Genomic DNA, 23,818 nt, shown 5'->3' on the forward strand with positions numbered 1-23,818 from the left:
TGCTGCCCCAGGACCTTTACACGAGCAAGTCCCCATGCATACAGCATTCTTCCTCCTGATCTGTGTATGATTCATGCCCTTGTTTCATTTAGGTTTCTGCTGAAATGTGACCTCTTCAGTCAAAAAGGCAGAAGATAAACTAAAATGGAATATAAAAAAAATTAAAAGAATCCCAAATAAGTCTAGGAAGGGGAAGCAGAGGAACAGAAATGGAGGAAACCAGCAGAAAAGAAATAATAAAATAGTAGACCAAAATCCAGCCACACCAGTCGTTATATTAAATGGAAATAGTCAAAATACAACAATGAAAATCATGAAAATGTCCGACTGGAATTTTGTAAAAGTGCCAACTATATTTTGGCAACCAGAAACACATTTTAAATATAGTGATATAGATAGGTAACAACAAAAAGCTGGAAAAGATATACCACAGAAACACAAATTGAAAGCAAAAAATGCAATTTTTCTCTATGTGAAGTTAAAAAATTAATTAAAATAACTAAAAAAAGACGTGGGCGGGGAAGAAGCAATGAAATATATAAGACTGAGTAATTAGAGGTCTGCATAAAAAACCAAGAGAAGGCGGGATCTTTAAAAACAATTTTAGTGGGAAAGATTGATTAACAGAGAAGCTGACTAGCTTGAGGGCTGAAAACATTAGTTAGTTGAGAGCTGTATGCCCTTCATAGGAACACTTTGTTCAGGAAGCATTTAGACTGGGATTGTTTGTGAAGTTAATGGCTAAGTTAACCAGAAGTTAATGGGTTAAGAACATTTGTTTTCCTCTTTTCCCTCTTGAAAACCTACCAAGACAATAGTAAAGGAATAAAAAAAGATATAATGCTGCAAGTTTACAGATAGTAGAGAAGAGATGTTCAGGCACCTCAAACTGCCATTCTTGATCTGAATGCCTCAAACTTAAATATAAATGGGTAGCCAAGGATCAAAGCTTAAGGGAAATGAAATAGAGACTAAAAGAAACAAGTTATCATAAGTGTATAGCAGTGGTCCCCAACCTTTTTGGTACCAGGGACCAGTTTCATGGAAGATAATTTTTTCAAGGGATTCAGGCGGCAGGGTGGCGGGGTGATGGTTTCGGGATGAAACTGTTCCACCTCAGATCATGGGGCATTAGATTCTCATAAGGGGCACACAACCTAGATCCTCACATGCGCAGTTCACTATAGGGCTTGCACTCCTATGAGAATCTAGTGCTGCTGCTGATCTGACAGGAGGCAGAGCTCAGGCAGTAATGCTTACCTGTGGTCCACCTCCTGTTGTGATTGAGATGTAAGACTGAGATGTAGATCGAGATTGAGATCTAGATCTACATCTCATATACCAGGGGTCCCCAACCCCTGGTATCCAGATCTACATCTCATATACCAGGGGTCCCCAACCCCTGGTATCTAGATCTACATCTCATATACCAGGGGTCCCCAACCCCTGGAGAAGGGGAGGCATGTGAAGTGGTAGTGTGAGACAGCTAAATTCTATTCTATGTGGTACACATCAGTGGCTGTATGGTTTGTTATTTATCATCCTTATATTAGAGAGATAATTAATGCAGAAGAGAAAAATTATAATATTAAATAACAGTGGCTAACTTTATTCTAAGTAATGCTAATAGTTATCTTTTATGTCTATTGTTGATAATTACTGCCTAATTACCATGTAGTATAATAATGATTATATATATAGGGTCAAGTTCACTTTTGTAAGTTTCATCTGCTTGCAAAACTAAATTCGTTTTAGCCTTGTAAATTACATGGTCATCCTTGAAACTTCCAAAATTAATGGGAATGTTTGTAATAAAGCTCACCTACACTTGTAAGTTTGCCTTAATTTTAGCAAAAAAAAAAAAATCATCCCAGAGAGATGTCTGGAAGGATTTTATTAGATTATATTTGATCAGACAATAATTAAAAATTTTTCTTCCAAATAGTTCCATTGGGTATCAAATATGCTTCTTGAATCAATGTGGGGTGTTCACATCTACAGATTGGTCTGTGACTAATACTGCCTCCTCCAGCAGGATCTCTGAGTGCTCAGATTAACCTTACTACTCCCTCTTCCACCTCCAGTAACAGCAGAAAATTTATCCTACCCTTCAAAGACAGCCTCTTCCCTCTGACATAGCCAGGGAGGGTTTGTGGAAGGGAGGAGGAGGGGGAGGGAGAGGGAGAGTGTGGGCTTTGATTAGCTCCTTTCTGGCTGGGTAGTGTCCTTTGGGGCTGCAGATTTCTGATGTCTGGCTTCCAGGAAGGAAGCCTGGAGGGATTTCCTTTTGCCACTCCACAGAAGAGTGTAATATTCCCCACTGCTCTGCTTGATCAAGTGAAATCACAACCAGTACTGTCCGGGAAGATTCCTGCTGAAGCAGTCTTCTGGGGAAAAAGCAGTGCTATTTTCATTCCTTCATAGATTCAGGACTCTTTCAGAAGCCCTTCCTATATTATAGCAATCAGTAAAATCAATCTACATCTCATATATAAAACTGCATATGTGTAAATATCATGCAGTTGACATGATATAATATTTTGTTTTGCCGTTATATATTTAAATATTTTCTTAATTTAAATTTAATGATGTTCTTATTTTACTTTAGGCCTCAAATATTTCTGTAGGGCTTTGAAAAGCCATGAGCTTCAGACACCATCCCTGGGGCCTGATAAAGGAAAGAGCTCTGGGCTACCGTGGCAGGATATCTTGTGGACTTAGCCCTTCCAGTGCTTTGAAACAGCCTCTTCCTAGGGGCCACTGGGATCCTTCCCAGCTGACTTCCCTAACTTCAGATCTGGGGATTAGAGTTTCCATTTCTCCCTTGTAGGAGAGCTTATGGATCCATGACAAGAGGCAATTTCTCACCAAAAGTGTGGATTCCAAAGGCAGGAGCAGCCCCAGCTCATCCACACAGACCCTTTCCCCAACCTGGATGCCTGTTTGTCCTATAGTCATATAACATCAAAGGTTCTCTCCCCGTGCATTTCCTTTTCTGTCTAGATAGAGAAGTCTCCAGAGGAGTTCACTGGGAATAAACAATAGAAAGAAAGTAAATGAGATAGATACCTGATTACCCACTGCAGGTCAAAACCATAGGAAAAAATCCCCATTCCTGAGTAGAGACCAGTAGTACAAGATTCTGAGGGAGTCTACAATAATAGGTTTCCTTCGTTTCATCTGTTCTTATTTGATGTGATACTACAAGGAAAATATAAAGTTTTAGAAAGATGTGTATTTTAATGCTTGTGTCACATGTATTTAGGAAGATGTGTATCTTAATGCTTGTGTCATTATGGAATCACAGTTAGAAGGAAGTTTAAGATAGCACATAAAATAATATTGCAAATTAACAAAAGCTTATAACATTATTTCAGGATTTTAAGCAAGCTGCACTGATAAGCCAGACTAACGAGAGCCTTTGGCATGCCACTGCCATGTGCCATCACAGGTATGGAGTGCAATTGATGTCAAAGTGGAATCAAGCAGGACCATCAGACTTATCTATCACCCCATAAACAAGCCAGGAGAGAATGGAAGAAACTGGGAGAAATTGTGAATGTGATAGAGTACAAAGATGGGGAGGGACACAAAGAGTTCCCTGTGTAGACACGGGGACCACACATAGTGTTCCTCAGCACCCTTCTGCCTTTTAATAGACTGTTTTACACAAATTAGCAGGCAAATGCTTCCATCATGGCATTGGGCAGAGTTCATCTGATCCAAGCATAGGTGCTGGGAAAGGATCGTGGCAATATATAGACTAAAATTATGCATAGCTCAAAATATCTAAGCATAAAATAATTTATTTTGTTCATAAAGTGGGACTATTATAAAGTCTCTTTCCTGGAAGAAAGGGTGATTTTTAAAAATTATGCATTTTTAAGATAATTTTGCATTTAAAACATAACTAAATCTAATACTAAGTAAAAAAACACCAGCAAATATCTATAAAAAACACAATACTTAAAGCAAAATTACTTCTTCCTGGGTTTGTTATAAAAATAAGTTATAGAAGAAGAGATGAAAACACATAAGGTTAAAATATAGAAGATAATCAGCTTAAAATATACTCTGAAATAATATTATGGTATATAGACTTTGCTAGCCATAATGTTTATGTTTCTACATATATATTTTACATCATAAAATTAACTTTTGGTAATTTTGCTTTTAAAATTATAGAGATTCAGCCTGCGAGGATTTTAATATGTGATAAAATGTATTTGGTTAAATAATAGTTTATAGCTTTTTTTCCCCTAAGAAACAAATAATACCAGTTAATTTGGAGGATTAAGTTAGAATAGTTCCAAATTATGTAGATTAGGCTGTATAAATACCCAGTTTAGAGAGTAAAACATAGTTTGAATTATTTAGGAAATTGACATCCTTTTCTCTTTGAGGACTTGTATAGTACAGCTACATTTTCCTTTGAAAGTTTTTTTTTTATTTTATGAGCAGAGTAATAACATAACTGGAACTTCTGAAGATGTCTTTGTGTTAAAAGGCCTAAACTGGTCTCAGACCTTTCATTTTGTACAGACAGCAAAGCCTGGTCATACCATTGTCTATTTTAATCCAGCAACCTTTGTACAATCTATCTCTTTAAGTAATTGTCATTCTTAGGAAGAGATGGAATAACGATGACTGATGTGTTTGTTTTGGTGGGTGGGTGAAGACCAAAAGTGTCCGAGCTCGTTGCATTCTGTTAAAACTAAAAACAGGCTCCAAAACTACTCTCTACCTCACTCCTATGTTTAGCAACCATTAGATCCAGTAAATTCCTCTATATGTCAGTTCACAATCTCTTTTATGAAATGTAATCACTGGGTATATACGGGAGAGCCTCCTTAAGCTGATACTGCTTTGCAATTCCAAATAACCAACTTTCATAACCCAACTAGAGTCTGTATTGTTCTTTAATAAAAGTAGAATTTAAATCAACTGTAAACCTCTGAAAACTCAGAGTCCCAGTTGCACGTGTTTTGAGTTCTAAGTTTTGCTGAATTTAACAATATGGAGTGTTTAGTTATTGGTTATATTTATTTCAGGAAAAATATTTTTTGCTTTTCAACGTGAGCTATAACAACCTTATACCACAGATGCATGGACTGTAACTATGGGGATTCATTCCTGATATGTCTTACAGTAGGGAAAGTAAACATTTTCTCATTTGGAAAAATTCTTTAAATAAATAAATTTAAAAATTTTAAGGCTTTGATCTTTGATCTCGTGGGGTTGCAGACTTTTGAAGTATCCTTTGTATATCTCTGGTTCTCACTCTTGTGGTTGCTAGGAGACAACATTCCTTAGGCTTGAATATCCTACTTGTTGCCCAATTTAGTCACCACGAGTGTTATGGTAGAATTAATTTTTAGCACTGAGAACGCCACTTTCATATTTCAAAAAATAATCTCATAGAGGGAGATTACTCAGAGTTATACATCCTATCTACTTTTTACTTCAGCACATTTATTTTACTATTCTTACATATTGGGGCATAAAATATTTTTGAGTCTTACTCTTCAAGCCAGATTCTTTAGTTTGGAGGGATTTGTGATTTATTTGTACAACCCAGTAGGGCACATCTGGTCACGTATGTGATTAATTTGGAAAATGCAGTGGGCCTTTGTGTCTGTGGCCTAGTGGACAAGCTCAGCACATGATCCCTTGTTCACAGAACGCTGTAAGTAGAATCATGCACCTCCAGTAAGTGATCACATTGCTCTAGATTTATGCGAACACATTTTATTTTAGAAAAACTCATTTAACATACATTTACACTTGTCGTAACTGATGCTTAACAATTTATATCTCATTGAACGTGTAACCTGACAAGAACGTAGATATTCTGCCACATTTTCCCATTGGCTAACTGCCATGCAGTTACTTAACAAGGGCTTCAACCTGTAGGACACTGTGACAGACACATATTCAGAGATGAAATTACTATTTCTACAGTGGCATCTGCTCATTTTTTTTTCCTGGTCTATCGGTGCAGGAGGCTGGGAAGCCTCTGATTTTCAGCACTTTCACCTCCCTGGACTTGATTTTAGTCACTATCGGCTTTGAGGCGCTTGCTAGCTGTCTTTCAAGATCTCTTTTCAGCTTTAAGATTTAATGATTATTTACTTGGTCTGAACAGACTAGCTGCTCATTAAACATTAGTGCTGATAACTTGATGGGTACAGAAAAATAGCTTCAATCACTGCCATTTGGTAATTCACAACTTATATGACATGGTGGTGAGCTTCAGTTCGCTGCCTCATTTTTCTAATTGGTTAGGCTATACAGAAGGGAAGATTGTATTTCATAAACCATATATTAGAATATGTACTCACAAAGGATTTTTAATTTCACTGGGTAAGAGGGGCCAGGGTGTATGATGCAATTTGGATGTCAGTATTACTAGGGGCATTTCAATGAATTTGGTGGAGAATATGACAGAAGGGGATTTCCCTGGAAATGTCCATTGACATGGTCACCATAGGTATGCATCATAAGTAAATGCTTCACTACCCACAGACAGAAATACTAAACACAACAAAACCTGTCAACTAAATGCATTTTACACAGAATGACTATTATTACTGATAAGGAATTATTGTTATACTACAGTGAGAAGACACTTGGAAAGGCAAAGTGGACTTCTTCTTCTTCTTCTTCTTCTTCTTCTTTCTTTTTTCTTTTCTTTTTTTTTTTTTTTTTTTTTTTTTTTTTTTTTTTTTTTTTTTTTTTTTTTTTTTTTTTTTTTTTTTTTTTTTTTTTGAGGTGGAGTCTTACTCTGTTGCCCAGGCTGGAGTGCAATGGCATGATCTCGGCTCACTGCAACCTCTGCCTCCCGGGTTCAAGCAATTCTCATGACTCAGCCTCCTAAGTAGCTGGGACTACAGGTGCATACCACCATGCCTGGCTAGTTTTTTGTGCTTTTAGTAGAGAGGGGGTTTCACCATGTTTGCCAAGCTGGTCTTGAACTCCTGACCTCAGGTGATCCACGTGTCCTGGCCTCCCAAAGTGCTGGGATGACAGACATGAGCTACTGTGCCCGGTCCGACTTTTACTTCTTAAATAATGCCAATTATCAGGAAAGAGAGCACAGTTTTCATTGTATACTGCTTGACGAAAGTGACCTTGTGTTTTCTGAGTAACTCAAAAGGTGGCATCTGATTCCCATATGTGGATGTTAACCTCTGCTTGCTTGTAACGTCAGAAGCAAGCTTTCATAATGCTTCACTGTGGATTGTTGTGTGATCTTCTAGAAGAACACCTGTTGCACCACATTTGGGAAAACATGGAGCAAGTATCGCAAGTACCTGTTATTTTTCATGGCCTGGACAAGCATTAAAAAAATACTGTATCACATTGTGAGAAACTGAATTGCCTTTCAGTTTCAAAAGGAATTCTTTCTCAAACCTTCTGAACACATCAAGGAGAATGTCTCAGCTAAGAGCTAGTCTTCTTCTTCTTTTTTTTTTTTTTTTTTTTTTTTTTTTTTTTTTTTTTTTTTTTTTTTTTTCTGAGACGGAGTTTTGCTTTTGCTGCCCAGGCTGGAGTGCAGTGGCACGATCTCGGCTCATTGCAACCTCCGCCTTCCAGTTTCAAGTGATTCTCCTGTCTTAGCCTCCCGAGTAGCTGGGACTACAGGGGCCTGCCACCACGCTTGGCTAATTTTTGTATTTTTAGTAGAGACGGGGTGTCACCATGTTGGCCAGGCTGGTCTCGAACTCCTGACCTCGTGATCCACCCACCTCAGCCTCCCAAAGTGCTGTGATTACAGGTGCCTGGCCAGAGCTAGTCTTTAAAAACTTTGTTTGTAATCGATGGTGCAGCACTCAGGCTGTTTTCTGCAGGACAAAGTATCCAGCTCCAAGCTTATCATTTTAGCTTATTTTATTTATGGCATGAGATAATTTTTCAACTTATGGTATTTAAATTAATTTGCTTTTAAAAATAAATTTAGTTAAGTAAAAAAAGTGAGTTGACTTAAAAGAAAATATTTAGTAAATGATAGTGTAGGTGCAATCTGGGGCAACTTTCGTGAAGAAAGGGGTAGTTTGGGAATCACTGGTTTGAGGGATACTCTTGAGTAACCTCTAGAAGATGACAATTTCTGGAACAGTTTATCCTGGGTTCCATGTATTTGATAAAGGAAAAATGGGCAAAGTAGTGATACATCTTATTAAAATTTGAAACCTGTTTGAGAAGTAATGAAGAGAATGGAAGGAAGATATAGTCTTTATTGGGTGAAGGTTTCTGTGCTAGGTGTTCTTCACATGTTCTTATCTGATCCTCGTAACAACCTTGAAAAGTTAATATTAATTTGCATGTTCAGGCTCAAATCTAAACTCCAAGACTTTCTTCTGGCTACCTTGTTGAGATACCAGCTCACTGGTTCTTGTGCACCAACCACAGGTATATAATAGGTGCAGAATGTGTGGTAGAGGTGGCTGTGTGGAAAAGCATGGATTTTGGAGTAAGGCTTACCTGAATCTCAGATATTTTCTCTGTGCAAACATAGTATGTTGTTAGTTACTATGCCATTAGCTGTGTGCAAACTTTTCTGTGCCATAATTTTCCTTTCATCTGTAAAATATAGATAATTATAAGTAGCTTACAGAATTGTTGGAAGTATTAAAGGAAATACCATATGTTAAGTATTTAGCACCGTACCTGGTAAGTAAACAGTGCTAGTTGCTAGTTTCCTTATTCCATTCCATTTTCAAAAATCCTAGACTCTCTCCATGTTAATTGAAACTCAGTAGTATTATTAGATATGCATATGAAATGGAGAAGTGACTTTATATGCCCACGAACAAATATTTGATGCCTTTAACAGCCTTAACCTCCACCACAAGAGAGTAATTAGGGAGGACAGAGAGAGTTATCATTTAGCCAAATACATTCACAAGTTGATAAATAAAATTCTCTCCCCTCGTCTCCTGGTGTCCACAGTGAAATGGGCTGCCTTTATAGGAGATCTGATGTAAGGACTCCCATGTGATGAAAATCTGGCTGTTTTCATTGTATAAGGAAATATTAAATACATATAAATAAGTTTAATCTAATTTTGAAAGTACATTTCATCAATAGTAGCATATGTTTTTCTACACTGGTAATTGATACCTGTTAAAAACAGATTTAAGAATGCCATGTGGACTTTAATAACTTGAAAAAGATCCAGAATATCATCCCATCGTATTCTGCTATGAAAATGACCCTTTCTTGCTGTCTTTCCTTTTTACCAAAGTCTTCAAAGGACCTGTCACACTTCCTTAGGTCCTATGGACTTAAGTGCCTACCTCCTACAATGGATAATAGAAATGGAGATTTTTTAATGACACAATTCAAATCTTTATGGAAAAGTCAGTTACAGGAAAACATTGTATATGTGACCAGAATGCATCAGTTCACCAGAAGGCATCAATATTTTTATTTATTTGCAGAATTAATGAGTTTGAAGAAGCTGTCAATTTCTTTACCCGGGCTCTTAAAATTAAGCCATGTTTTCTGGATTCTTATGTTGGACGGGGAAATTCTTACATGGAATACGGTCATGATGAAGCCACCAAGCAAGCACAGAAAGACTTTCTGAAAGCACTGCATATTAATCCAGCATGCATAAAAGCCAGAATTAGTTTTTGCTATAATTTGCAGGTAATATAGCAACATTTTGAGCATTCAAAGCATCTTTTGGGGAGAAAGAATATATTTGGCTCTTTCCTGGCAATGGGAGTATATGTTATTTCTTTGGTTATGAACATTTATCTTTTCTTTACTTTTAGGTTCCAGAGTAGCAGTGGGAGCAGGGGTTTAGTTAGTTAGAGAGAGACTGCCTGAATCTGGATCAGCCTGGGGAGCTGGTAGGCTGGTTAGATGAAAATCTTTTGAACCTGAGCTTCCTTTATGTCTGCACCCCTCCTTACCTTCCTCCTCACTTACAAACAACTTTTAAAATTTGCCTGATGAAGTTCATCTATAAGAACCCGGGTAACATTTATTTTACTAGCTTATATACCTAGGCCCCACAGGTTTTGTCCTATTGAATTAGTGGAAAGCTAAAGGGAAGAAAATTAGCCATTACTGGATCACAGTAGAAATTTGCGAAGTCCATTTAAACAGAGGGATTTCCAAGGCAGCTAGAGCTGACTGCAATCCAGTGAAATGTGTTAAGATTATCATCATTCATTGCATTCAGCAGACATTAACTGAGCACTAAATATAGAACGGAAGCTGCTCTAGGCCTAGGGATACAGCAATGAACAAGATTATACTTCCTTCTTCTTGCAGAGTTTACTACCCAGTGGAAAGGTAGTCATCAAACAATTAATCGTATGAATAATTGATTATAATCATGATAAGTATAATAAAGGAAAAGGATGAGTTTTAGTATAACTTGTAGAAAAATAACCTAGCTTTCTTTGAGAGGTGAGAGAAAGCTTTTTTGAGAAATTAACAATATTGAGGTGTGAAAGCAGGGGCTGTGGCTAGGATACAGTGTTCCAAAGAGTGGAACCGGCCCATCAGAAAGTCTTGTAAGAAAGAGACAAGAGGGCCCAAGGGAATGGAATGTTATGGGCAAAGGGAGCAGGGCATGAAATGAGGCTGGAGTTAAAGGCCTTATGGTCCAGTTAAAAATGTGAGTTGCATTCACAGGAGAAGTGACATCAAATTTGCATTTTATGAAGACCTCACTGGGTGTATAGCAACCTGAAAAAGAATTGAAAAGCACAGCAGTGTAAAGAATTGAGTTAGGAAGGAGGACTGCAAAAGGAGAGTTAGGCCCATCTGAGTTCTGTCTGGGGAAAGAGCAACAGTTTGTTCAACAAATACTTACAGATTCCCTTACTATTTGCCTAGCACTAGAAATATAGAAATGAGCACAACAGATGTGGTCTGGAGCAGATGACAGAGATCTTACTGTGAGGCAGTTTGCTATTTAATATCCTAATAATCTAATCTCAATTTGCCTGCTTCCTTGTTTATTAAATGAGCTTGTGTTGACAGTGTGGATTTACAAATGGTTTACCCAGAGAGAGAAGATTTGATGGTCAGGAAACAGGGTCTTGTTCCCTTAACAGTTGTATTTCTTTTTACTTTTATATGAGAGTCCCTAGGCTCAGCTTGGTTAAAGTGAGTCAGCTTCCGAGATCTGGCAAGATGGGTTTTTTTAGCCCATCAGAAAAAAAGACAGACTCCAGACTGTACTGAATTTATTAACTCACTGCCTTCCTGTGGAGGCATTTAGTTGCCAGCTGGTCTTCTCTAGGAGGCACTCTGACATCATTCTGTTAACGATGCCCCTCTCCTGACCTTTTTCTTTCTTTTCCAGTTGGTATAAACAGAAGCTTGGTAGATTTACATGTATTTTCCATGGAATACGTATAGTGATCCTAAAACTCCAGATGCTGGCCTGATTTATCAGAATATGTTTTACACCATTAGTTTATTCATTTATTATTCAATACATATTTTATTATGTATATTATGTATATATTATCTATTACTGGAGATTCAGTGCCAACCAAATAAATACAATCCCTCCTTATGTGTGTGCAGCTCAATGTGAATTTTTCTGTGTTGGTAAAAACCACTGGCGTTTCACATGGTGGCTATGATTTTATGTTGTCCAGGATAGGTACAGGAGATGACTCTGAAGTTAAATTTATTTTAATTAATTAAAATTTCATCATAAATACTCAGAGGTAATTAGTCAACTGAATGCAGCCACAGTATGCATTCAGTATGCCTACTTTCTGGTTTGAAAGAACTTAGATTTAGCATGGCATAAATATACCCTTACTAAAGGTTTTATTTGATTGAGTCAGAATCATAAACGTTTGTCATGTTATGGACTATTTCCTACTTCGTGTAATTGGAAAATTATTTTAGGCCCAAGGAAAATTCCAGAAAGCTTGGAACCACTTTACCATTGCCATAGATATTGATCCAAAGAACTACCTAGCCTATGAAGGAAGAGCTGTGGTCTGTCTTCAGATGGGTAATAATTTTGCTGCAATGCAGGATATTAATGCTGCCATGAAGGTAAAAACCATCTTAGATTATATTATTATTAGCATAAATTAACACTGTCAATGAATAGGTTCAAATAAGAAGTTCTCTGTTAGCTTTTTAAAGCAACTTATGGAGAAAATAATGTTTTGTATTTTATTTTAACCCAAGTGATCCCTAGGGTAAAGAGTTATGGCTTGCCAGTTTTATAACCTAAATGCACTAAAACCCCAAAGTCCTGATAAATGTTGATTGCTTTCAGTAAATACACTTTATACTTTCATGGGACATCAATATTATTTTGTAATACAAAGTGAATGCATAACATAAAATAATGTTCTAGGTTTGAAGGAACTAAAGAGAGAACAATGTAAATCCCCAGAATCTTCCTGTAGTGAAATGACAAGTAAAAATCTCATGTTGAATGCACTGACAGAAACTCTTCTTTACTTCTAGCTTTTGGGTTTTGATTCTGTAGATTTGGGCAGATGTTGTAGTGTTTGAGATGAGAAAAAGGAAGGAACTGAAAGATAATTGCTACTGCATAGGACAAATAAGCCTGTTAACTATTCAATTTAATTTCTTCTCTAGCTTAACAGCTAAACAGATAAGTTTTCCACTTTGTCTATTCCTTGGAAAGGAACTGAGTGAAAAAACACTAAGATTATTTGTTTTATTGCAACCAAATCAACAAAGTGTTGACACTAAACCAACTTCATACCAACTCCTTTCTCAAAATATTTGTTCTACTGGGGTTTTACATGCACTATAAAATTACTCATTTCCCACAAGTAGATTCCCTAATGTTCATTTTGGCAGACATGACATCAGAGGTAAATACTATTCCCCGATGTTAAATAATCGTAATATTATACTGCAGATCAATACTACAGCAGAATTCTTAACAAATCGTGGGGTGATTCATGAGTTTATGGGCCACAAACAGGATGCAATGAAAGACTATCAAGATGCAATTTCTCTAAACCCCAAGTACTCGCTGGCTTACTTTAATGCAGGAAATATCTACTTTCACCACAGGCAGTTTTCCCAGGTAATGTGAGTTTTACTTAATGCTTTCTTTTTGACATGAAATGCTTTCTTTATTATATATAGCTTCAAAATATAATTCGTACAATCTCAGGCTAATAATGCATTGGCTATTAGCTCTTTTATTTAAAATGTTATCTTTCATAAGAGTGTTTATAATTTATCCATTAAATATTTATGCCTCTATGGATTTATTCTCCTCATTATCATCAACAACACTTGTAAACATTTTTTTCTTTTATATTTTATCATAATAAATGTCTTGCTAGAATCTTATTGAGACGTAATTGACATACAACAAATTGCACATATTTAAAATGTACGATTTGATGTCTTGACATATGTGTACACCTGCAAAATCATCACTACAATAAAGATAATAAACGTATCTATCAGCACCAAAAGTTTTCTCATGCTCCTTGATATTTTATCCTTCTTTCCCTGAAAAATATGAAATGCTTCATGAATTTGCATGTCATCCTTGCACAGGGGGCATGCTAATCCTCTCTGTATTGTTCCAGTTTTAGTGTATATGTTGCCGAAGTGAGCATCCAGTAAACATTCTTTTGGACTTCCCCGAGTGTGAGGACTTGCCTTGCGATATCTATTGTCGCTAGCTTCCAGCCTGGAATCCTCTGTTCTTTCCCCCACTTAGACTTCCTTCAAGACCCTCCTTATGATTATCTAACTCACCTTAATTTATACTTTTTCCAAATTTCTGCCATGGGAGCACTGGACTGGGAGTAAGAAGACTTGAATTTTAGTTCTGGTTTTGTGTGACACCTTAATCTCTTTGGACTTCAATTTATAATGTCTGAAACAAAAATGTTGGGTCATTAGATGATGATATTTTCTATTTTTTGAATTTATTTCATTTGAATCATAATGCATTTACATGATTCAAACTCTTAATTTTGGAATTTTTGCTTTTTATTTATAATCACTCTTTTTTCTGCTTTCCTTCAGTTTATCTTGTTATTCTTTATCTTTTTGAGTTGGAAGCTTAATTAATTTATTTTCACTCTTTCATTTATATTGTAATATGTTATTAAAAGTATGCCTTTTACCCAAGTACTGTTTTGGCAGCATTCCACACATTTGGCTCTATAATGTTTGCTTGTTTAGCTCTGGTAAAATGCACATAACGTAAACTTTCCCATCTCAACCATTTTTAAGTGTACATTTCAGTAGTGTTAAGTATATACTGAAATGTTTTTATTAATGTTTTCCCCAGATTTTTCACCTGTAATTTCTATTTTCCATTTGACTAAAGAATAAATTAACAGGGCATTTAACCAGATGGAAGGACATTTATATTTTCTACATTCTGGAATTTATTGAGTTTTAGTGTAGTCTAATATAAAAACATTGTTTTGAATATGTCAGGGTCATTCCTAAGAAAGGGTATCTACTATCAGGATGTGGATTTAAGTCTACATTTGTGAAGTCTAAGTTATTAATTAGTTTACATTCATACATTTTTTCGCTTGCTTTATCTTGGACTGAGAGATTTATTCAAGTATCCTATTATTAGGGGGTTCCTATATGTTTCTCTTTACATCTCTTGTAGTGTCTGCTTTGTGAAAATTGCTGCTACATTATTTCATTTATAGATATTTATATGTATTATATATGCATTATGAATTATAATCTTCAGCATTACAGATTTCCTCCTTTGTTTCTTTTAATACTCTGTGGAACAAATTCTCCTTTGTGTGAAATTAGGATCATGACCTCTGAGGCCTTCTGATTTGCTTTGCCTGGTATTCCTTCGCTTTTCCTTTTATTTTCACCTTTTAAAATCCTTTGTTTTTGGTATGTCTCTTTTATACTGTATAGAATCGGATTTTACTTTGAGAGCTAATTTGAAAATATTTTTCTTTTAATACGCAAGTTAAGCCCATTTAATTTTGGCATGATCAATACATTTGATCTTAGTTCTGTTATTTCATGTAATGCAAGTGTGTTTATGTTAAAGTATTTTGAAAGTATTTAACTCTCTGGTAAATTTTATTTTTTGGCTTTTTTCAGTTTTTGTGATATTTAGGAAGGTTTGTAGTTTTGCTGTAGTGATTATCTTTATAAAAATAATGTTAATACTCTTAGTTTAGTTTCTCTACTATGAACAACAATAAAATTACCCTGTAAACTCCTCCTCACTCTCATTCATGATTCGATTTTAGTAATTTTTTTTAAAAAGTTTATCCTCATATTCTTAAATATGCTTGAGCTTATTATGTCAGCTTGTCACATAAACTTAGTTTCCACAGTCTCTTGGGTATAAAAATTGGTACGAATTAAGGCGAGTTAGATAATCACATCACAGGGAGGTTCTTGAAGGAAGTCTAAGAAGGAGAAAGAACAGAGGATTCCAGGCTGGAAGCTGGTGACAATAGATATTGCAAGGCAAGTGCTGACACTTGGGGAAACCCAAAAGATAGTTACTGTGGGTTCACTAGGGCAACACATAAATTAATTCTCCCATTTCGTTGTAAGTGTTATTATTTCTACACTGCCTGAAGATTCAATATTTATGTATTATTTTGTTACCCTTATTGCACAGTTTAGTCTTAGTTCTTCAGTTAATTATGTTCAGTTCTCATCACCAGACTATTTGTCAAACTCCCCTTCCCCGCAATAATTTCTTGGTTGTCTGAAATTAGTCCTCTGGTAGAGTTCTAAGGAGGGACTCCTGAGAACAATATTCCTTGGACTTGCATGTTGATAGCTGTTTGCCTGTAGCCTATTTTATACCTTAAGACATCATGGCTCTTTGACTCATTTTTCTTTCCTGAGTGTCTCGTAAGTGCTGCTTTCTTTTCTGGTGATATATGTTGGTGTCAAGAAGCATGATGCAAACCAGATTTTCTTTTTCTTAAAAGCAACTTGCTCTTTTTTGTCAAGATAACCACATTTTTTTTTTTAAGGGAAAAGTTTTACCAAGGTATGCCTTAGAGTTGACCACTGCAGGTTAAATTTATCAAGTACACAGTATATGTTTTCAGTACACAGATTTCAGGTAAGTGTTGTTGAATTCAGTTAACATTTTTTTTTCTGTTTCATTGTTCTGATTTTCTTCACTGGGGATACCAATTATATAGATGTCATATATTCCTTAATTTTGATTTATTCTAAATTTTTTTTATTTCTTAATGTCTGTTTCATTTTCTTTGTCTTTCTTTTGTATTTTTTCTAAATCTTTATACTGTTTCCTGAGATACCTGTTATCCCCGTGGGCCTCATAAGTCAGGTTTCCTTTTTGTTTTATTTTTCTAGTTCTATCCTATTTCCATGCCATCTTTTCCTGGTCACCTCTTTTCTGGGTTCCTGTATTTCTGATTCATTTTTTCTTGACAGCAATTGCTTCCTTAAAAATTTTTTTCTAAAATAAATTTTTTTAAATGAATTTTTTTCAAAATCATTTTATTTCAAAATGTTATATTTTCTATTGATACATACTAATTGTACATATTTATGGGGCACATGTGATATTTTGATACGTGCATACAATGTGTAATGATGAAATCAAAGTAATTGGAATATGCATCACCTCATTTATCATTTCTTTATGATGAGAACATTTCCAATCTTCTAGCCATTTTGAAATATACAATAAATTATAACTATAGTCACCCTGCTGTGCTTTCAAATACTAGAACTTATTTCTTCCATATAACTGTATTTTTGTTCCCATTAACCAACCTGTCTTCATCCCCCCACCCACCCCTCCCAGCCAATTGTAACCATCATTCTATTCTCTCTGTTTATGAGACAAAGTTTTTTCTTTAAGCCTCCAAATTATGAGCAAGAACATGTGTTGTCTTTCTGTACCTGGCTTATTTCACTTAACATAATGTCCTCTATGCTCACCCATGTTGCTGCAAATAATAGGATTTTATTCTTTTTAATGACACAATAGTATTCCATTGCATATATGTAACATATTTTCTTTATCTATTCATCTGTTGATGGACACTTAGGGTGATTCCATATCTTGGCTATTGTGAATAGTTCTGGGACAAACCTTGGAGTGCAAGTATTTCTTCAATATACTGATGTCCTTTCTTTTGGATATATACCCAGCAATGGAGTTGCTGGATCATATGATAGTTCTGTTGTTTTGAGGAACCTTCATACAGTTTTCCATAATAGCTCTACTAATTTACATTCTCACCATTAGTGTACTAGAGCTCCCATTCTCTGTATTCTTGCCAGTTGTGTTTTTCTTTGTTTGCTTTTTTTTTTGGACAATAGCCATTTTAACTGAGGTGAGATAATATCTTATTGTGGTTTTGATTTGCATTTCTCTGATGGTTAGTGATGTTCAACTTTTTTTTTATAGATCTGTTGGCTGTGTATATCTCTTTTCAGATCATTTGCCCGCTTTTTAATGGGAATGAGATTTTTTTTTTTGCTGTTGTTTGAGTTCTTTGTGTATTCTGGTTATTAATTCCTCACTGGGTGAATAATTTGCAGATACTTTCTCCTATTCTGTAGGTTTTCTCTACACTCTGTTGATTATTGCCGTTCCTATGCAGAAGCTTTTTTAGCTTGAATAAACCCACTTGTCTGTTTTTGCTTTTGTTGCATGTGCTTTTGTGGTCTTAACTCTTGAAAAATCTGTGCCATATTAATCAATGTCTTGAACCATCTCCACGATGTTTTCTTCTAGTAGTTTTATAATTTCAGGTTTTACAGTTAAGTCTAATCCATTTTGATTTGATTTTTGTACATAGGGAGAGACAGGGGTCTAGTTTCTTTCTTCTGCTTATGGATACCCAGTTTTCTCAGTTTTGTTTATTTGGGCCTTTTCTCTCATTTTTTAGTTAGTCTAGCTATCAGTTTTGTTTATCTTTACAAAAATATAAGTTCATTTTATTGATGTTTGTATTTTTTAAGTCTTTATTTCTGCTCTGGTATATATTATTTCTTTTCTTTTTCTTTCTTTTTTTTTGTTTTTACTGATTTGGGGCTTGGCTTGTTCTTGCTTTTCTAGTTTCATGAGGTGCATTATTACATTGTTTATTTGAAATCATTCTACTTTTTTGATGTAGGCGTTCAACTCTATAGACATCCCTCTTAGGTTTGCTGCATTTCATGGGTTTTGGTATGTTGTGTTTCCATTTTCATTTGTTTCAAGAATTGTTTTCATTTCCTTCTGAATTTCTTTATTGACCCAATGGTTGTTCAGGAGCATATTATTTAATTTTCATTTGCTTATTCAATTTCCAAAGCTTCTCTTGTTGTTGATGTTTTATTCCATTATGGTCTGAGAAGATACTTGATATGATTTTGATTTTTAGTATTTGTTCAGACTTGTTTTGTGTTCTAACATGTGGCCTATCCTGGAGAATATTCCATGTACTGATAAAAACGGGTATTCTGGCCAGGCGTGGTGGCTCATGCCTATAATCCCAGCATTTTGGGAGGCCGAGGTGGGCAGATCACGAGGTCAAGAGATCAAGACCATCCTGGCCAATATGGTGAAACCCCGCCTCTACTAAAAATACAAAAATTAGCTGTGCATGGTGGTGCGTTCCCATAGTCCTAGCTACTCAGGAGGCTGAGGTAGGAGAATCACTTGAACCCGGGAGGTGGAGGTTGCAGTGAGCTGAGATTGTGTCACTGCACTCTGGCCTGGTGATAGAGCTAGACTCCATCAAAAAAATAATAATGAAAAAAAGAATGAGTATTCTGCAGCTGTTGGATTAAATGTACTGTAAATGTCTGTAAGGTTCATTTGGTCTATAGTGCAGTTTAAGTCTGCTGTCTCTTTGTTGATTTTCTGTCTAGATAATCTGTCCAATGCTGAGTGAGGTGTTGAAGTCCCCAACTATTGTTTTATTATTAATGGGTCTAGCTCTCTCTCTTTACCTATAATAATTGCTTCATATATCTGGGTGTTCAAGTGTTTGGTGCATATATATTGACAATTGTTATATTTCTTGCTGAACTAATCTCTTTATCATTATATAATGACATTGTTTGTCTCTTATGTTTTTTGACTTGAAGTGTATTTTGTCTGATATAACTCCTTCTTCTGGGTTCTGTTTTGTAGGAAATATCTTTTTACATCTCTCAACCTTCAGTCATGTGTGCCCTTAATGGGTGAAATGTGTTTCTTGTAGCCAGCATATAGTTGGGTCTTGTTTTATTATCCAGTCAGTCTATACCTTTTAACTGGGAAATTTAAACTGGTTACATTCTGAGTTCTTTCGATAGGTAAGGACTTATTTCTGTCATTTTGTTGTTTTCTTATTGTTTTCTGTATTTGTTCCTTTTTTTCCTTTCTTATTGCTTATCTTTGATAATAAAATTTGGCTTTGGCAGCTTTCTATAATGATACCATTTGATTCCTTTCACCTTCTCCTTTGTGTGTCTGTTGTTTCAGTAAGTTTTATATTTTAGTGTATTTTTTATGATGGTGGATATTGTCTTTTGGCTGCCAGATGTAAAAATCTCTTAAGCAGTTCATGCTGGACTGGTCTCATGGTGATGAATTTCCTCAGTCTTTGTTTGTCTGGGAAAGACTATTTCTCCATCATTTTTGAACAATAACTTTGATGGGTATAGTATTCTTGCCTAACAGTTCTTCTCCCCCACCCCCCAGCACTTTGAATATATCATCTAATTCTTTCCTGGTTTATAGGATTTCTGTGGATAAATCAGCTGTTAGTCTGACAGAAATTCCTTTATATGTGACTTGATGCTTTTGGTGTTTTAAAAATTCTCTCTTTGTCTTAGACTTTTGACAGTTTGATGATAATGTGCCTCAGAGAGGGCCTTTTTGGGTTGAATCTATCTGGGGACATTTGAGCTTCCTGTATCTATATGTATATCTCTTCCAATATTTGGGAACTTTTCCGTTATTATTTTACTGAATAGGTTTTCTATGAGTTTTTCTTTTCTTTTGAACTCCCAAAATTGAATATTTGTTCACTTGATGGTATCCTATATATGATGTAAGCTTTCTTCATTCATTTTTATTCTTTTTATTATTGTTGTCTGACTAGGTCATTTCTAAAGACTTGTCTTCAAGTTTAGGAATTATTTCTCCTATTTTACCTAGTCTATTGTTGAATGTCTTGATTGTATTTTTTTATTGCATTAATTGAATTCTTCAGTTCCAGGATTTCTCTTTGGTTATTTTCTTATGATATCTACCTTCGTTCGATTTCTCATCTAAATCATGAATTCTTTTTATTTCTTTGTATTGTTTATCTGTGTTCTTTTGTTCTAAATTTCTTTAAGGTCAATAATTTGAATCCTTTTTCAAACATTTCACAAAATTTCTTTTCTTTGGGGTCTGCTACTGGAGATTTATTGCACACCTTTTGAGGTGTATTTCTTTGCTTTTTCCTGTTTCTTGTGTGCTTACATTGATATCTGCTCATCCGGTGTAACAATCACTTCTTCCAATTTTATTAAGTAGCTTCCATAGGGAAAGACTTTTTTCTGTAGATATAGCTATAAAGTGAGTTGAATAGGGTAATTTGGCTTTGGTTCTGGGTGGGCACCATAGCGTAGTGTATTCTCCATATGATTACTTCATCTGTAATCAACATCAGCAGTGTCTGTGAGTTCCTTGGTGGCTTAGGCTGTGGTTATTTGTGGATACTGTGGTGTAGCTTTGCTGGAGATGGTGATGCCAGGCAGTCCAGTCCTCAGGCCCTGAGGTAGCACGTGGGGGCCATTGCAGGCAGTGGTTTTCCCTGGGTGGCCAGTCTTTGCACTCCTGGCAGGGCACATAGGCACTGGCAGTTAGGGCAGTAGGCTGGGAAGGTCAATCTTTAGGCCCCTGGGCTGGGTGTGTAAGCACCAGTGGTGTCCAAGGCAGGGTGAGTGTGGTGTGAAATGTTATGATTTTACTTTTCATTGTAGAAATACTATTTTTTCCTGGTGATTTTTTTTTATTGTCTTTGAGACTTTGAGGGTAAGAGGTTTTGTGTGTGTGTGTGTGTGTCTTTAAGATGAGAGATATCAATTTATGCTCCAATGTTAATAAGAATAAACTAGTAAATTGTTGGTAAATGAGAGTGTCAGGGATAATTAGGATCAAAATCTTTGAGAATTTGATGAAGTTAAGAGTTTGGAAGTTGCAGATGTGGCCCTTGATGGGAGCAGAACTCACTACCCATTATGTCATTAGGGAGGGCAGAGGGTTTGGACACAGTTGAATGTAGATTTTGAAAGTGTGTAATCCTATCTATTGATTATATCTTCTCCATGGATACAAGTATTAGTCACCAGTTAACAGTGGGAGTGAACGGTTAAGAAAGAAAGACAAGACGGCTAGAAGTTTTAAAGAGAAGAGAGACAATGTGAAAAAATTGTGTTAGAAAGTGGTAAGATGAACATATTAGAGTGTAACAACATTAAGTCCTCATTTGAGGTTTGTAGTTTTAAATTTCAAAATGAGATCTTGAGTCTTTCTTGCTTTGTATATAATTCTCTCTATACAGATTCAATACTGCTTTATGCCATGCAGTTGTTTCTGTGTTGATGTCCATCTCCTTACTCTGTAAGCTGTTAAGGGGCAGGAATCACACTCTGCCCTCTTATCTCTACATTTCTCTGCTCAGAAAGTCCATTTATTCTCATGACTTACACTGCTTGAAACCCTCCTTCTTTCTTCTGAGCTCCTAACCCATATTTAAGAGTTGCTAAAACTGGATATTTTACAAGTTCATTAAAGCCCATTCTGAATTGATCTCTCCATCCATTAACCTCAGCCGAGCTTTCTTCATATAAATCCTCTCTCAATTCGAGTTGTCATCTTCCATAAGGTCACTTGAATAGAAATGTCAGAGTCAACCATAACTTTCTCTTTCTTATGTCCTTAAGCTAATGTCATCTAATCCTGTCAGTTTTACATCTATCCTGTCAGTAAAGACAGTTGCTCAAAGATCAATTGTCTCTAACTTAACCAAACTCAGATCACTCTGTGGCTGGATCCTAGAAATGTTTATGTGCATTGTAGTTAGTTAATGTGATTAAGGCAAATAAAATTCCCAGGACAATTTTCTATTTCCATAGATGTTTAAGATCTGCATGAAAGGGAGATCTTCACCTTTTTCATCCATTTGTCTTTGATTACTATATGGGCATCGTGTAGAGAAGTATTTGGTTAGATCTAAAGTGTAGTTTAAATTTCTTTTTAAAGTATAACTCTATTCCCTCCAAAGTATAGGCAAATTATCTGGGCATATATTTCATATAAAATATGTCCCATCCTTTGACTTGATATACTGTATGCCCGAGCTTTACAGTGCACACTCCCTCCAGAGACTAGCAGGCTTTGGGAACAGGTGTTCAGCTATTCTAGTATGCTTTGAGCCTCCTTCGTAGAGAAAATGGCTTCTATTCCCTGTCACCCTTTACCCTCATCCCCTTATTTCTGACTATAATGGAGGTAAGACTTAGGCTAGGAGGAAGGGTCCCTCAACTGATCTAATAAAACTCTAGAGGGTTAAAAAATGTATGTGATCTTGCTTCTTTTATCTTTAGTGACTTAATGATAACCACTTAATGTGATTTAATGATCTTAAACCACAGTTGGATGTGCTACTTGCATACATTATGAACTACAGGTGACATTAAAAAATAACTGGATCTGCTTTTTAATTAATTACAACATAAGGGCATTAGACCAATTATTAAAAAATCAAGACCATCTGTTGTGGTAGATACCTTTAGCCTCTAATTGCTTCATAGTTAATATTCTGATACTTCAAGTAACCTTATTAAATTTATAGGTTTCATTTTCTAAGTAATATATTTGGAAGCTATAGTAGAAAGTTACACAGTTCAAAGTTCTTTTCTCTTACCTGAGAAAAAGAATTTGCTTTTACATGATTGAAGGTATGCCCTGTGATGTATAATTGTGTCTTCTTTATTGATAATTTATTGGTGAATTAAAATGAAGTCTAAATTACTTTAGGAAAAAAGTCTTGGCCTGGCTTGGAGTCTTTCCCTTGACTCATTTCGGAGGACTGGGGGTGCGGTCTTCTCTTAAGGAGTGAATCCTCTTCAAGCTCTTCACAGAAGGATGTCAATTCTGTCCCCCCTCCCCCCAACCTGTCCCAGGGATGAGATGGATTTTACATCTCGAGCTAATTACCTAATTAAGAGAAAGCAAAGCTCATGGAGTATTGCCTAAAGGTGATGTTCCCTCTCCATGTGTAGACACTGGGAAAAACCTGATATATAAGTAATAATTGATTCCGTCCTTACTACTTTCTGCATATTGTTCTCAGTATATTACATATTAGTTCACTTAACCCTGACATCAACACTGGAAGTGGAGTTTTATTTGTTACCTTTGTTTTATAGATGAGTAAACTGATGCAAATAGAGTTTTCGTAACTCACCCAAAGAAGAGGCAGGATGTAAACCCAGCAATCTGACTCTGTGGTCTGGGCTCCCAGCCACTGTGCAATCAGTGTTCCATATCACCCATGATGGAAATGAATACAGGACAGATCTTCGGGAAACATAGAGGAAAATAGTTCAGTGACAGAGAGAATTTTAAGAAGGAAGGAGAGACCAAAGGTGTCCATGCCACAGAAATGTCATGGAAGACAAGAACTAGAATGTGTCCACTAGGCTTGAGGACCTCTGCAACTTTAGCAACAACAGAATTCATGGAATGGGGGAAATAGAAGCCAGATTGTGTTTGGTTGGGAAAAAGTTGAGTGTTAAGTAATTGGTGAGTGGCAAGCTATACTGTGAAAAGTGACTCTGTCTTTAAGGTAGGTTTTAA

General features: G+C 35.9%; 1 protein-coding gene and 1 non-coding gene across 3 annotated transcripts in view; one reads left to right on the forward strand and one right to left on the reverse strand.

Annotated features, from left to right (window-relative positions):
- The window catches only part of TTC6 (tetratricopeptide repeat domain 6), a 251,716-nt gene that overhangs the window by 223,359 nt on the left and 4,539 nt on the right, over positions 1–23,818 (forward strand). For both annotated transcript variants that reach the window (XM_030813721.1, XM_030813728.1), the window contains 4 exons: positions 3,378–3,451; positions 9,444–9,654; positions 11,890–12,042; positions 12,890–13,060. In XM_030813721.1, the coding sequence (XP_030669581.1) occupies positions 3,378–3,451; positions 9,444–9,654; positions 11,890–12,042; positions 12,890–13,060 (609 nt within the window). The remainder of the gene's footprint in view (positions 1–3,377; positions 3,452–9,443; positions 9,655–11,889; positions 12,043–12,889; positions 13,061–23,818) is intronic.
- LOC115836254 lies at positions 13,501–13,607 on the reverse strand. Its single transcript, XR_004031215.1, has one exon. It is a non-coding gene; the product is annotated as a U6 spliceosomal RNA (small nuclear RNA).

This window comes from Nomascus leucogenys, chromosome 1a (assembly GCF_006542625.1).
Source record: "Nomascus leucogenys isolate Asia chromosome 1a, Asia_NLE_v1, whole genome shotgun sequence".
NCBI lineage: Eukaryota > Metazoa > Chordata > Mammalia > Primates > Hylobatidae > Nomascus > Nomascus leucogenys.